The sequence below is a fragment of the Rousettus aegyptiacus genome, unplaced genomic scaffold, assembly GCF_014176215.1.
Source record: "Rousettus aegyptiacus isolate mRouAeg1 unplaced genomic scaffold, mRouAeg1.p scaffold_m13_p_19, whole genome shotgun sequence".
Classification (NCBI taxonomy): Eukaryota; Metazoa; Chordata; class Mammalia; order Chiroptera; family Pteropodidae; genus Rousettus; species Rousettus aegyptiacus.
This window is the reverse complement of record NW_023416294.1, coordinates 2,825,090-2,840,543: the sequence shown is the minus strand read 5'-3', so window position 1 is coordinate 2,840,543 and position 15,454 is coordinate 2,825,090. Positions and strand designations below refer to the sequence as shown.

Below are 15,454 nucleotides of genomic sequence, written 5' to 3'. Positions count from 1 at the left end.
GATTCAGTTGAACTGAGTTTTTCATTTGCAGTGGGGGGAAACTAAGCAAGATAAAGAATTAACAGAAAGACATGGTTCTCCCCCATTTTAATTGAGTTTACTAAGCGCTAGATTTTTGTCACGTTGTTTTCTTGTGATACATGGTTATTTATGTGTTATTCATCAGAGAGTACAGAATAATTAATCAAACTAAAATAGACTCTCTGATAGCCTGGCTTACACGATATGCGGGCCCATTCATCATAATGCCGAGGTATTTTAGTGTGAAGCTCAAAAGGGAGCATGTTTTAATGAGAGATCACTTGAGAAAACATGATGAATTAAATGCAATGCGAGAGAAGGAGCCGTAACCCCAGAAAAAGACCTCAGCTTGCAAAAAAAGTGCCAAGAAAAAACCTGTTACCTGCAGAATTATAAGTGCCCAGCTTCCGGGAAGCCAGGTGTCTCATGACAAAATTAGATGACCTAGAATTCGACGGTCTTTTTCCCTCACACAGTATGTATCCAGGGTTTTAGATTTCCATTAAAAATTCTACTTCATGTCTTTCCAATGTATATGGGACTAGAAATCTTTCAGTGAGAAAAAAAGCGCGTTAGAGATCTCGATGTAATCCTCTGCCTGGAGAACTCAGTATTCTTTCAGAAACTTCAAAGGGTAGGTTTTTTAAATTGTAAATTCGGGGTATTTTGTAATTGCCTCTTTTTTTTAAAAAAAAATCCTTTTTCAGCGCAGGTTTGGGTTCGCAGGAAAATGGAGAGGAAGGTGCAGAGCCTCCCGCACCCGTGTGCACCCCGCTCCACGAGCTCAGCGCCCCTCACTGTGAACACCGCCCGCTCCCCGCCCGGGCAGCCGGTTCGGCACATCCCGATGAATGCACGTGCGCACGGAGCCGTCCCGCGACGCCCCGCGTCCACGGCAGGGTCGCCGTGGCTGCCGCGCAGTGGACTGCCGTACCAGGACACGCGCCGGCCCCGAGGGCGCATCGTGCAGAGTGTGTTCACGGCCCTACGCGTCCCGCGCTCCGCCCGCCCGTCCTTCCTCGCTCCCGCCCCGAGCCTCCGATCTGGCCGCTCTTCCCGTGGACGCGCCTTTCCCAGGATGTCACGCAGGCCAGACGCACCCCTGCGGGACGCAGATCGGCCCCCTCCCCGGGCACGTGCACACCACGGTCTTCCGTGCGTGCTCGAGGCTCCGTAGCTCACTTCCTTTTAGTGCTGAATAACATTCCATCGTCCGGAAGGACCACAGTTGGTTTGTTTCCTTTTTAAAATCCGTTCCCTTACTGAAGGAATCTTTCAAATTTTGGCAATTACGAATAAAGCTGCTATACACACACGCCCACGTACAGGTTTTTGTGTGGACGTAAGCCGAGCCGTTTTACATTGCCCCCGGCAACGACCCAGAGGTCCCGCGACCGGTGTCCCGGGTGGTGGCCACGCCGACGGGTGTGTAGCAGAACCCCGCCACTGTTTCGACGTGCATTTCCCCGATGACGTGTGACACGCAGCGCATTTGCAGAGGCTCCTTTGCCGTCTCCGTGTGCTCTCGGTGACCGTCGGTCGAGGTCGGTGGCACGCCTTTTGATCAGGACGCAGGGGTCAGCCGCTCGCTCCGCCGCCCCACGGCCCCCAGCGCCAGGCACGCGCTCTGTGCCGACCGCATCTGAAGCCCCACACGCGGTCCTTCTGCTGAGTGCGCACGGGCCTCGCTTGGCCCCACGCGCACCGCGTGGCATCACAGTGCCACCACGTGAAGCGGTGTTGGCACCGCCACCCCGTGGCAGGTGACAGATCGCGGCAAAGGGCACATCCCCGGTCTGGGAGGAAGCCCGTCATGCTTCCTCACAACACGCGTCTGCCAGCAAAGACGTTCCTCGGGGAGCGGACGCCCCTCGTCAGCACCGGCTCATCCAATTAAAAAAAATTTTATACACACACACACACACACACACAGCAAATATTTAAAGAAAAAGATGCAACATGACCACTTTTAAATTAGTCTGCTCGTGTCCGAAAAATACCCCATTTTCTTATATGATGATCACACCCACAAATGCCCTGATGGACCTTCAGAATCAGCTTTGCTAAAGGCAGAGACACCGTTGTTTGCAATCGGGAGAATGTGTGCCATGGGGTGGAGGCGAAGGTTTTCTCCTAAATGCAGTTTAGAGAAACGAGTGCCTCTTTTATTCCCGAACGGAGACATAAAGGCGCACGTTCCGAAACTCCCGAATTGTAAGGGAAAGAGAGCGTCTTTGTTGCGATCTACGTGTGGGTGGGTATCTGAGTTTGTCCTTGCAGTGAACGTACCTGGATACGTAATAAAAGAATCACACATCTGTTTAGATTTAGATGTACATATCTAAATACAGATATTAAACTGGAGATACATAGACCCAAAGACATGAGTTATATAGTGTTAAAGACATAGAAAATATATATCCCAAATATCTATGTATCTCAAATGTCAATAGACCCAAGGTTGAGAAACCTAAGCTAGACACACTTGGATAATACATATAGACATACATGGAAATAAAATTTTAGCTCTCATTTCATATGATTATCCAAAAAAAAAGGAACCTTTTTTTTCCCCAAAATTGTGGAGTCATAAATGGGACTAGAGTTCGCAAATCTTGCCCTATTTAAAACAGGTAAAAAGTATTATACGCGTCCACGCCTTCTGAAAAACGGGAAGATGAAAATATAAACGGGGCGGGGGGGTCTGCTGTAACGTGGCCTCACCTCTAAACATGTAATTCTGTCCTGAACGTGATACTTAACCAGTGAATACATTCTGCCCGGAATTTTCTTTTTCTTTTTTTCCTTTTTTTATTTCTTTGCAGCTGTGAGAACATCATCTCAGAATTCTGCAAACAAAAATGTGGAAACAAGAGCGGAAAGATGTTCCCTACTTTCTTTTCGATTCCGGCCCAATGGGGAAAACGACTCCCCAGATGTGGGCCATTTATAGAATAAACGAGTTTGGCTGTGCTCGCTTTCAAAACGCTACACACGGCCAAATGTCACAATACAGAGACAGGGAAGGGGAGGCGGAGGGGGCGTGGAGAGAGAGGGAGAATATGTTTCTATTCAAAGATATGTTGCGGAGACCCTGCAAACTTCTGGAGAAGTCGGAAAGGAACTCGGCAGCAGATACCGTAGATTTAAAGGCAAAGTTCTTATCCTAAAGGGCTCTGACAGTCAAAAACGTGGAAGGAAACCAGAAAACGTCCACCTTCGAACAGCGAATCTTTAATGTGGGGCGGTCTCTTGGGTTATTTGTCTGCACTTTCTTGCCACTGAAGACATTTAAAAGAACCTCAGTCACCGAAACATCTCCATGGCAACCGGCCTCCTGGGTTCTTCTCATTCTTTCTGAAAGTAACCAGAAACTTCTGCATAAACTTGGCTCTCTCCTCATCGTTCTCGGACGTAGCTCAACTCGAGGTTATGCTCCGAGGCAGCTTGTGACTCTGTCTCTCGTGGGGTCATCCATACGGCAGGGCTCTGGGGCAAGAACGGGTCAACCCAGATGCCTACACACTATTTGGTGTCCGTATGGCTGCATGGTCGTCTTCTCCTTGTATCATGGGCGGTCACTCCTCCATGGTCTACAAAAACACTGGTCTCTGGGGGACATGGCCACCAAGTGAGGGGTACATCAGAGTAAGCAGGCCAAACAGAAGGAGCTTGCCTTGAAGGACAGGCAAGGAAATGTGAGGATCTCGACAGAAATCGTTGGCACAGGGAATTCTCAGGAAATGTGGAGGCGATGATGATGATGATGATGATGATGATGATGATGATGATGATTCCGGCCGTCGGTTGGAAAGGAAGCTCGCGGCCCCGAAACACAAGGCTCCTTTGTATATCTGCTCATTATAACAGCACTCGGAACCTGTCCAGGCGCCAGGGTGACATGTCAATGTAGAAGGTGTACATCCTCTTCCAAATCTCTCTCGGTATTTTAGCTTTGCGAGCCTTTGTCGATTTTCTGTCCGGTCCACAAAGTGTAGCCAACAGTATAAATTTCCAAAGGAGGCCATCACGCTCGGTGCTGGAGGCTTTCAGAGACAGGAGCCGAGACGTGTGTTTAAGTATCCGGACAGCTGAGTCTCTCCGTGATGCGTTATTAGAGAATTAAACATCAGTTGATACACTTACATCCGGTGAATTGTTTCTACCAACCCCGACGGGGCACGTGACCGCATGGAATCACTTTTAATCTGAACGCTTTATACCGTCTCGGCCCTTCCTTATGAGAAGTTGCCGGCGACCCCCACTGGCAACGTAGCCCGCCATGTTCGTTTCTAGGTGAGCTCGGCAATTTGCTTTGGCGTTCGCGGGACAAACACCGAAGATCATGGGGCGTGCCGCAGGTGTGACGTCGGAATTGCATTCGAAAATGTTACAGTGGATTTTGAGAGGCGAGAAGCAAAAACAGAGCGTGGAGAGAGCAAGCTTGAGTTGCACGCGGAGATGGATTCCCAGCGTTCCCCCCGTCTCGAGGGCCGGGGTGATGGATGAGCGCCTTGGAAGATGATGAACGGCTCCGCGAAACGAACGCCCCGTGTTTCATTAAATGCCCGCTCTGTCTTACGCTTTCATTTCCGGACTCGTGACGTTGTCACGTCTTGAGACGTAACCAGAGATCAGCTATAAAATTTAGAATGTCACAGTGATAATTTGGTCCTACACTGAGGGGGAAGATTGCATTTTTTTTTCTTTTGTTCTGATCCTGGCCATGACAATTTGGAAGATGCAGGTTTTTATAGTAAAGGTTCTCACCGCCGTACGCTGTATGGGCTCCTTCAGTGGTGACCATGTATCTATCTGCCTTCTCTCTCAAAGAAAGAAGGTAATACGAGAAACAAAATTAGATATTTTGGGGTTGCTCTAACAGCACACTTTTTCCTTAAGTTGGCAGGATATTAATAACTTGGAGAGCAAAAAGCTTTTTAAATGACAAAAGTTACCAATGAAAACAAAAGGAGGAATAGAATTTGAATTCAGAGTTTCAGTTAGCCTCCCCCACATCCCTATTTTGGTGGGCTATTGTTCCTGGGAGTCCCCTGAGGATAGATTTTAGCACTTTGGGGATTAAACACCCAGCAATGTGTCACCATTGTCTTTCCCTGTGCAGCCCTGAGAATCTTCTAAGTTCTCCTCTTCTCAGAATCCCTCACTGTCCAACTTTTGTATCTTGCGAAGATGCTGGAAACAATCGCAGAATGTCAACACTGACAGACACTCTCCGATACAACATGAAAGGAAATAAGGGAACAAGGCACGGGCGAGTTCTTGGCAGTAGCCGCCACACGCGCCCGAGCTGCGATGACCAGCGGTGGCAGCCGAACACGGCGGCGGAGGCTGCGAGGCCGGGGTTGCGGTCACTCCAGTCCGTCGTCCTTGACCACACGGCTGCTCATCGCTGATTTCTGCAAAGATGTCGGCAACACTCGGCTGCTTCCTCAGGCGAGTGGAAGTCTGCGTGGACTGCAACAAAGTCAACTCAGAAGAGGAAGGGGAAAGGCTGTTCGTGCCTCTAAGAACTTACGGTAATGTGTGGACAAATATTTGAATATTTCAGAGACAGTTTGGGGTCACGAGAGTTCCTCTCTTCGCATCCACGACTCTGCAGCTACTTGTCTAAGCGCCTGTCTCTCTCTCTCTCTCTCTGGTAAGAAATAAAAATTCTTTTCGGAGCAGGAAGGACATCTCACGCCGGGTCCCCGGAACCTCACACGCCAGAAAGGGGGATCGCGTTGGACAGCTTCTCACTGGCCGGAAGGAGGACCGGGGTGGATAAATCCACAAGGGAGCACGTCGATGGAGCAGCATTCCGTCGGGCTTGTTCTAAGGGACAGGAATGCGGAATGGCACCCATAACCGTGCCCCCCTGTGAGTCGGTGGCGCCTGCAGCAGCCAACGAGAGAATGAGAAACCGGGGGCGCGTCCCCGAAAAACTCGGAGTGCAGATTATCCTCTGCTTGCTCTATCCACTCCGTCTCCCCTCCCTGCTAATATCCTGGGGGAAAAAAGGTTCGTTCCGTGCAAATATTTGGGACTGGCACGGTTTGGGTGTGAGTTTCCCGCTCTGCGGCCGGAGCGCTCGCCACTCCTGACCTCCCGGAGTGGCTGTGAAGGTCGAGATCTTTCACCGGAAACTACTTTGTCGGCGCCAAGACGCTGTACGGCGCAATGGGAGATACTGTGGCATTCAGGAGAGTTTCCGACGTTGGGTCCCTATAAATTCACACCTGGGAGCCCCCGGGGGCCGGAGCGGAGTGGTACAGAGACCCGGTGGCTGGCCTCCTCCCTCCACCTTCTTAAGCTCATCTGGGGTTCCTTCTTAGGGGTGCTGCCGAGGGTCTTCGTAAATGTCACGTGACAGGCGTGCGAGCTGCAGGCCACGTCCCCTGAGGCGCACGCAGGTGAGCCGGAAGCAGGAAGAAGTGTGCCCGCGCCTCCAAACGTGCTGACCTGCTCTCCACTTGTCCTGCAGACCGGAGGTCTGTGACACCTGCCGCCAAGGCGTTCCCAAAGCCTGGCTGCTCACTGGGGGGTGGTGGGGGGGGGTCACATCCAGTAGCAGCCACCGAGAGTCCCCAACGAACTGTCACACGACTCTGCCTTCACGGCCGTTGGTTGTTCTAGGTAGAATAGCCCAGCTTTTGAGGTCCAGCTCGACTGTCACCTCGCCCCTAGGACGCTCGCTGTAAAGCGAGAAGCCCCGTCCTCCGAGATGTCATACAAACCACGGTGTGCCTTCACTCGTGAACCAAAGCTCTCTGTTGACACGCCTTAGCCCCTACCGGACTGCAAGGCCCTGGCGAGGAGGATTTTACGGTCTCATCTTTGGAATTAAAGCACTCCATCAATATTAGCCGAAATAAGCGGAAGCGATTAAAGCAGAGTTTGTTTGTTTTGTAAAGAAGGGGGTGGGGGGGGGGGAGTCGGACAGAGCCAGCCACCTGCTCTCCGTGATTTCCGTGAAAATGAGCCGTGCACACAGCTCCCGTGTTCCTTCCTCTGCTTACCGACTAACAGAGATGACAGCTTTTCCCGGACGCTTTCCGTCACCCGGGAAACCTGTGTCCGCTGGCCGCTCTGAAGCCGCGTGGGCAGCGCGGCCGTGGGGGACGCGGCTCTCCATGTCCACAGCTGCTCGCCCCCGGAGTCGCCGCCCGCCGTGCTCTCTGCACCCCGCCAGGTGCCCCCTCGGCCCGCCTGCTGCTCACCCCCACGCAAGCATTTCCCACTGGCTTCAAGGACACACGCCTCTCACATTCCACCCCATTCTGCACAAGCGAAGGAGCAAGTCGGGCTCATACGTCGGCCTCGTCGCTTGAAATCTTTTTTACTGAAACGCGCAGGAGGTAGAATCTAAATTCGAATCGCGCGAAACCTTCTAACTCACTCTTCAGTTTCTCCACTTAGGACTTTTCACAATTTGTACACATTCTCAAATGTTTCTTTTCAAAAACAGGGATAGTGAGAGGCGTCTGAACCGCGAGCCGTCGGAGCCCATCCTGTTTTTACTTTTTTTCCCGCCATTCCCTGTATGTTCTTAATTAAGTCCTTTCTGTTGGCGTCGAGTCGTGTGATCTGAAAACCAAGCGTGTGGACTTCGATCGGGTATGTCTGAAAGGTGGGTGACCGAGATCGGGTTTCCCAGAAGCGGAGGCGGAAATGGGGTGTCCGTGCTCGGCTATGTGGGGGGGACGCTCTCAGGGGGAGGGAAGGGAGGGGAGCAGGAGAAGGTGCTTCACAGAGCCAAGTGCCGCAGAACTACAGAGCCGAGCGGGGGCTGGGCTCCCGCACCCCGCCCCGCAGCAGGGAGCCCCCCGGCGGACTGGGCCCTCGTCGAGGGGGAGGGTGCGCCCCCTTGCTGGCAAGAGGGCACCCAGAGGCCAAAGGTTAATCTCCGAGGGGGAGCAGCTGCAAGCGATTAGCAGCTGACTCCGGAGGCGGGGAGCGGCCGGGGGCCAGGGCCGGAAGGTCACCCGGAGCGTCTATTGGGAGGGGACTGCTGTCTGCACCCTGTTTTCCATCTTTTACCGAATCCGGCAGAAATTGCCCGCTTTCCTAAGATGATGGCACGGAGACCAGCGCGGTGCCGAGAACGTCGTCTTTCCCAGGCCCCTCCGGGGGCACCGGGAACGGCTGGCTAATGGCGGCTCGGAAGGGGCGCGGGTCGCTCTAACGGAAGGAGGAAAACCGGGCCGGACTTAGTAAGTGCCACGTGTTGACAGGCGACGAGCCTTCGGACTCCGGGGCCCGGGAGACGTGAACGGGCCACGCCGGGGGGCGGCCGGCTGCCGTGCCCCGAGACGCAGACAGCGTACGCTCTGTGGCGGAGGCCCCGCGGGGGCCCCATGCCACCTCCCTGCTGCTGTCTGTCACGCGGGGAGCACCTTCTGATGACGTGGGCGTGCGTCCCCGACTGCTGCTCCAAGCTCCACCCCCCGCACCGTGTAAGAGCCGGACTTGGGGACAGCGACGCCGGTTCCGGCGTGGGGACCTCTCATATCCCCCCTACACGCCGGTCACTCACCCCCGCTGCAGCCCGGAGTTCCCCGCTCACGCACGCGCGTACCACGAATCTGGGGAACCCGTTTCAAGCAAACGCAGGGACCTGATTTATAACTGAGTTTGTAAACACGGTCGCCCTGGCACCGGCAACATTCTGACTTTTCCATTTACGCCTCCAAACGCACATACGTGCATACGATATCACGTATGTGCACTCACATGAATACGAACACATAAACAAATGCGTATACATGTGAACACATACAAATATGTACATCATCTACATATATTTTTCCCTCCTCTAATGATACAGAGAAGTGAACACGTCCGAAATTGTTTCCTGCAGTGTTTTTAAAATGTTCTACGACAGACTTTTAAATCACGTTCGAGGGCGAAAGAAACTACATTAAAAACATGAAAATTTGCCGTGAACACCTTGGTGTTTCATTTGGGTCAAATGCAGAAATTCCTAGGCACAGAGCCAGAGAGCCAGCGACCGGGAGTAGAGGATATAACGGCCACCCGAGGGTGCCGTGTCTTCCTCCTGAGTCTCTAAACTTAAAATTCACCTCACGGCAAATGACAGACACACCGGGCTGAGGACACTTGCCACACAATCACTCCTCCAGAAAAACCCTCTGAGCTGGGGGGCCGTTCCCCACTGCCAAGGTTTCTGACACCTTAATTGTTTATTTGCTCTGTGCCGGGGGAGAGGCTGCTCCTCCAAGTGGGAGAAGCTAATCACGAGCTTAGCTCCCTCTTCTGCCAAAACAAACGGCTTCCCAATCCCGCTAGGAAAAGCCTCTGATCTGCCATCGGGCACCTCGACGAGCCTATCGGGAGCGCTTCACGGGGTGAATCGTGTCCCATTAAGTGCGAATCTCTTGGCACTCATAGAATTCTAGAAGTCTAGGGCCCAGGCTGCCAGCAACCCGCTGCTCACGTTGCAATGAGATTCCACCCTCTTCTTCCGTGCCGTATCCCCAAAGGCTGCCCAAGAAGCGGACACCCTGTGCTCCTCTAGGGCACGGCGGCCACCGTTTTTCCTCTGGCCCCGTTCTCTGGAGCCTCCGTGGAGGAACCCCGGGCAGAGGAGGAGCAAGTTCCAGGCCTGCTGACAGTGAATGGAATGACTCCACCTGCTCAGTCGCCGGCGGCCGTCACCATGAGCGGAGGCCAGGAAGCCAGGGCCGCCCCCCGCTGCGCACGGGCCGACGAGCCCGAGGGAGGAAGCCACCCTCCGATTAAGCCAGATTCGGCCAAAAGGAGAAGGAGCGGCCTCGGGCACGATCTCCCCCCTCGCCCTGTTCCGGCCTCTCATCGTTGGTGATGCGGATGGCGGAGGCGAGCGTAGGGGAGGTCATTCCCAAGCGAGCATTGCCCAGCACCGTGCCCTTGCATGCCGTCACACACGAGGTAGAAACGCCATGCCACATGCGTGTGAGCCCTTTCCGAGCGCTCGGCGCCCTTGACATGCAAAGCCCGAGCCAGGGCCGGCCTCAGGGACAAGTGGCCGGTGTCCGTGGCTCATGCCCGGGAGGGCAGCCGCGCCCGGGGTTCACCGCTCCGTCAGGGCCATATCGAAGTTCTTACTGATTTTATCCTCGAGTCCGTGTTTGGTACGCGGAGTCCGATGGAATTTGGGAGCACGCTGGAAGGCCTGGCCCCTCGGCTCATGCGTGATGCTGAGTCTTGCCACCCCCTCAGTCCTCAGGAGAGGTTCTTGGCTCCCCGCCTCCTTGGCACGCTAGCACCCCAATCCTCACGCAACCTCTGCCTCCTCACTCCTTGCCCCAACGCCCTGTCACACTCTGCACCCTGCAGGGACGTCGACGTGGCTGCGAGGAGGGTCGGGGTTGAGAATGTGTGTCCCCAAGTGTCCCAGAATTCAGTGGCTGTCATTATCCATGCCGGTGGCACCACGATGTGTCTGTGGGTGGCCAGCCGGAGCCCAAGAAGCCTATCATGCTCCCTGACAGACGCACCTCTGGCTCCATAAGGAGGCTGCAGCACACCTGGGGGCCGCCTGTCTGCTCCGGGTCGCGTTGACCCATTGCAGGGGAGACCCCTGCCTCAGTTTCCTGAGGCTTCGTCCGGAACAAAGCGCAGCGCGTCGGTCTAGCAGCTGGAGGCGTCGGGCGCTGGGAAGGGGTCGTGCCCGACGAGCAGGTGAGCGCGCCTGTCCCCCGCGAGCGACTGCACGCATCCCGCAGGCCGCGCCTGGGGCGCTCGTGGGGGTCCCTCCCTCCCTCCTCCCTGCCTCCCCGAGGCTGCCCTCCGCTTGTCTCTCCAGCCGCCCCCACGCGCCCTTCGGGGACGAGGCAGGAAATGCGCAGCCTGCCGTGACGCCGACCGCACGCACAGGGGACACGCTCTCGCCTTGGCACCGACCGCCGGCCCCGCACGGCCGTAAGGTGGACGGTGACGTCTACGCTCGGGTCAGGATTTTCCCTTCCGGAGAGGAGCGTGGCGCGGCGGCCGTCAAACACCACGGCGAGCCGAGGCGGGAGGGCCGCAGAAGAAAGGAAAAACGTACATATTCCAGCTCCTGTGACGTTTTTTCTTGCACTTCGAACCACAGACCACGTGCCCTCAATTTGTGCCGGGCTCCAAAGAGCAGATAGGCAGCCCCGAAATAAATGAAACAACTAAGCAATAAAGTCCCAAAAATAGCCAGAAAGGCCCCAACCGGTGGCTGCCCTCGCTGGGGACCCAGCTCCGTGGCCTGTGAGCTGTGTGACCGGCCAGGGTCCTCAGCATCTCCCGTTCTCAGCAATCCCAGGGACCAAAGCGCACCTTCCTCTCCCAGGTGCAGCTGCTGCGAGAATTCAGAGGCTCTCCGAAGACACCCAGAATGGCCACTGGACTGAGGAAGTGCCCAGGTAGTGTGGCCACCTCCACGGTCCCCGCGCAGCTACGGGTCTCCCACCGCACACAGGAGGGCAGGGAGGTCAGGCAGGTGAGCTGCCCAAGCCACGCGCCTACAGAGCGCCGAGCCGGGCGCATAGCAGACGTACATGCCTGGCTCCGAACTCACTACGGTGCTCCGCACCTCGGCCCAGAGCTCACCTTCCTCCCGTGCGGATGCGCTTCCCGCCCACCTGCGCCGCAGGGTTCTGAGCACGTGCGGACGTGATACCTGCGAACTTGACCCGGAGGCGAGCCGAACGCCCGGACGCCGCACTGCGGAGCCTACCTGGGCGGTGCGGGCTTGCACTGAGCCTTCTCGTCGTGAGGACCGGCTCTCTGCGGTAAAAAATGAGGCAGCCCCGAACCCGAACCTGAACCCATCCCCCTTCATCTGAAATTCTAGGCTCCTCCGGGCCGGGCCTGGTGCGGCCCTAATAATTCAGGCGCCTCCCATCTCCTTCGCCACCCGCATGCGTCACCGTGGAGACTGTCTTGGGCTTCCGGGCAGGTTGACAGCCACGTGGCTGAGAGGGGCGGCCGAGCCGGCCCGCCAGCGTGGGGGCATCAGGTGTGCAGGATCTACCTGCAGTCCTGAGTCTACCTGCCGCGCAGCTCAGAGGCCAAGGGGGCTTGGGAACTGCTCCGAAATGGGGTGAAGACATCACACGGCAGCCTCCTGCGTAGGCCAGATACTCAGGGCCACGCCCCTGTGGCTCTTTGTCTCCACTATGAGCGCATAGGGCGTGGGGGTGGGGGCAGCTCGCACACCTGAGCCCACGCCCTGGTCTGGCCTGCAGGCCGGAGGCCGGCCTTCCTCCATCCTTCAAGACGCACCCAGACACTTAGGAACGGGCGGCTGGTCCCGAAACAGCCTTCTGCTGGCGCCTGCCTGCGCGGGCGGGGTGCGGTGAAGCGCCAGGTGGGGTGCTGGACCCCCCTGGACGCGCCCCGCGGAAGGATCCCGCCCAGTAATGGACACCGCGCGCTGGGGCGAGCTGGCCGCGGCCGGGCTCCTGCACGTTCCCCTAATTATTTTTAGAAGGGAGGGACAGCGAAGCTTGACTTTTATGAGGAGACATTGCTGCCGTCTTTTCACATCGCAAGCAAAGCCGTAATCCCTGCAATTTAGATCAATGGGATCCGCGCGGCAGGTTAGGGGTACACCTCGGGCGGGCGGCGGCCTCGCGACGGATGGCAACAGCCGCGCTTGTGAAGTCCCCGCGGTAATTTGCAGCTTGTTTCGCCCCAGCTAATTAAAACGTCATCGCGATTGTCCAGCGCGGCGCGTTGGGTCAGCGAGCGGTTGGTCTTCCAGAGGGAAACCGCGCCAAGGGCCCACAAGAAAAGCCTTTCATGGGAACCGGCTTCGTGTGCGCGGCTTCTTCGCCCGCTGGAGCGGGGAAGCAAATAAATTACAGCAACTGACAATGGGGGGAAGAAACGGAGGGAGAAAGAGGCTCCTTCTGCAGGGAGCAGCGGGCCGCGCTCTTTGGCCCTATTGTGGGCCGCTGTCCCGGGAGGGCGGCTCGCGGGGCAGGGAGGGGCGCTGTTGGCACGGGGGGGGGGGGCCTGGGGACGCGCCCCCACCGGGATGTCACCGAGGGGGGCGAGCCCCTCGCTGTCCCTTCCCCAAGAGCCCGGAGCAGCGCGAGGCTGTGGTCAGCGTCTCCGAAACGCGCTGGACGCCGCTGCCGCTTTGGGCACCGGCCGCGAGGCGCGCGGACTGCGCGAGCCGGGTCCGTGTCCCGCCGCCCCCCGATTCGGTTCCCCTGCTGCCGCCTTCCGCGCGAGGTGCCACTTGCCCTCACGCAGCGACGCACGTCCCCGAAGGCCCCGGAGCTGCGTCCCAAACTCCCCCGCGCTCACCGTCTCCTCTCTCAGCGTGATCCCCAGGCCCCCGAGAGGGCCCCCTCTCTCCGCCCAGGGCAGAGGGCTCATCTCGGCCACCCCTGGGGAGGCCCTCTCGCCCCCACCGCGCCCCCTTCTGGGGTGCGCAGTCGTCCCTGCCGCAGAAGTTGGGGTCTCAGAACAGGTGAGCCGCTAAGGGTGGAGGGGAGAAGGGTGAGCAGAGGACGGTGGCGCGTGAGGCAAAGAGCCGGCCCCGCGGGGCGAGGCCGGTGCGCGCCGCGCCTGGGCTGAGTCCCGGAGTGAGTCCTGCGCGCCCCCGCGCCTGCCCCCCGGGACCGCACGCAGCCCCCGCGGGGGGCCCCGCCGCTGTGCAGCCCGTGCACAGGCGCCAAGCGCGCCTCTCCCGGAATCTCACACACGGTGTCGCTGGCCCCCGCCCCCCGCCCTCAGGCTCCCGGGGCTGGGCACGTAGGGACCCCCGACCCTTCCCGCAGCATCCAGGCGGCGCCGGAAGACACGACCTGGCCCCAGCGCCCCGCCTGGGGCTCGGAGCGTGGCCCGCGACCTCCCCGCCGCCTGAGTGCGGAAGCGTCGCGCAACAGAGACAAAGTGTCGCCCGCGGGCACCTGCGGAGCCGGGCGCGTCGCGCGGGTCCCCGGGCGCAGCCGCGCGCGCCTCCCCAACTCGCTCGCTGTGCGGGCGGCGCCCGGCGACCCGGAGCGCCAGGGAGTTCGTGGGACCCGCGGAAGTCCCGGGAAACTAACGAGCCCACCCTGGGGACGCCGCCTCCGGGGAGGTAGGGAGCCGGGGGCCCACGCTGTCGCCTTCCTTTTCGTTTCGGGGGCGGGGAGGAGGCTGGCGGGGAGGGGCTGAGCACCCGGACCAGGCAGCGCACGCGGAGGGCCAGGGCCGCGCGGGGCGCGGGGGGCGCGGAGTTTGCGCGCGGGGGCGCGCGGCGGTGCCCGTACCTGCGAGCGCCGGGAGAACGCGGGCATGCGCGTGATGTGCAGGCTCAGGCACCTGGACGCGCAGCGCGCGCGCTGCACGCTCCGGGCCGACAGCGCCTCGTCCAGCCGCCGCGCCGCCGCCGCGCCGGGGCCCGCGGCCAGGCAGCCCCCGGAGGCCGCCAGCCACAGGCAGAGGGTCAGGGCCGCGCCGGGCGCCCGGGGCACCATGGCTGCGCGTCGCGGGGCGCGGGCGCCGCGCGCTGGCTCGGGCTCCCCGCTCCGCGCCGGGGCCGCACTGCCGGGCACCTCGCGGCCGCCGCAACTCGCCCGGAAAGTTCAATCATTCAACTCCGGCCCCGCGCGCTCCGCGCCCGCGGACCGCCCTCCCCGCGCGGCCCCGAGGGGTGGGCCGAGGGTGACAGGCGGCCGCGCCATTGGCTGGAGGGAAAGTGAGTGACAGGGGGGCCGGGCCGAGGGCCGTGGGCAGGTCTTTGAGCCCCGGCCGCTCACAGGGAGGGCCACACGGGCCGGGTCCCCCCCGTGCGCCCCTCTCCTGGGCGGTCGCTCTCCCACGCGGCCTCGCCCGCAGCGCGCATTCGCTCCTTCCCGCCCCCACCTCCGCCCTCATCCAGGTAAATGTCAGGTGCGCGCCACCCCGGGCCGGGGCGGCGCGCTGCTGTCCTGGAAGGCGGGTGTGGGACCCCCAAGCGCGTCTGAGCTGCGGAAGGGGCGACCCAGCGCCCCCGAGGCGCGCGCCGCCGCCCCGGCTGCTCCAGCAGGCGCGGGACTTGCGTTTTCCCTTTTCCCAAGTCGTGGGGAGGGACCACGCCAGAAGCCACAGGCGCCAGGCGTGGACGCGTGACTGGCAGGGCCCCCTCACACACACCCAGCTGTTTCCGAGGTCCGCCCCTCCCTCCACTCCCCGCGTGCACGGCTCGCACTCTGAAATCTGGACCTCTTCCTGTGGAATTATAAGCACAGCCATCTACACGCACCCCTTATACCTGTGAGTCTTTTCCAAGTTCGTCATCTTGCGCATTCCCTTGCTTCACACAGCCCAGGTGGCAAGGCCAAGGGAATTCACCGCTCAGTGTGTTTCTGGATGAATTTTTTTTTTTAGAGTTCAGCGTTGTCTTCTTCAAAGGGATGGGCAGCCACAGCTGGCTTCATGGACCTCCGTCTTAGAAGGGGATTTCATGTTCTTCTGCCAC

At 58.8% G+C, this 15,454-nt stretch overlaps 1 protein-coding gene across 3 annotated transcripts in view; it reads right to left on the bottom strand.

The window, feature by feature from the left end:
- ANOS1 (anosmin 1) overlaps positions 1-14,471 on the bottom strand; it is a 126,498-nt gene extending 112,027 nt beyond the window's left edge. For all 3 annotated transcript variants that reach the window (XM_036235699.1, XM_016132597.2, XM_036235700.1), the window contains exon 1: positions 14,265-14,471. In XM_036235699.1, coding sequence (XP_036091592.1) covers positions 14,265-14,471 — 207 coding nt within the window. The remainder of the gene's footprint in view (positions 1-14,264) is intronic.
- Positions 14,472-15,454: the final 983 nt, after the last annotated feature.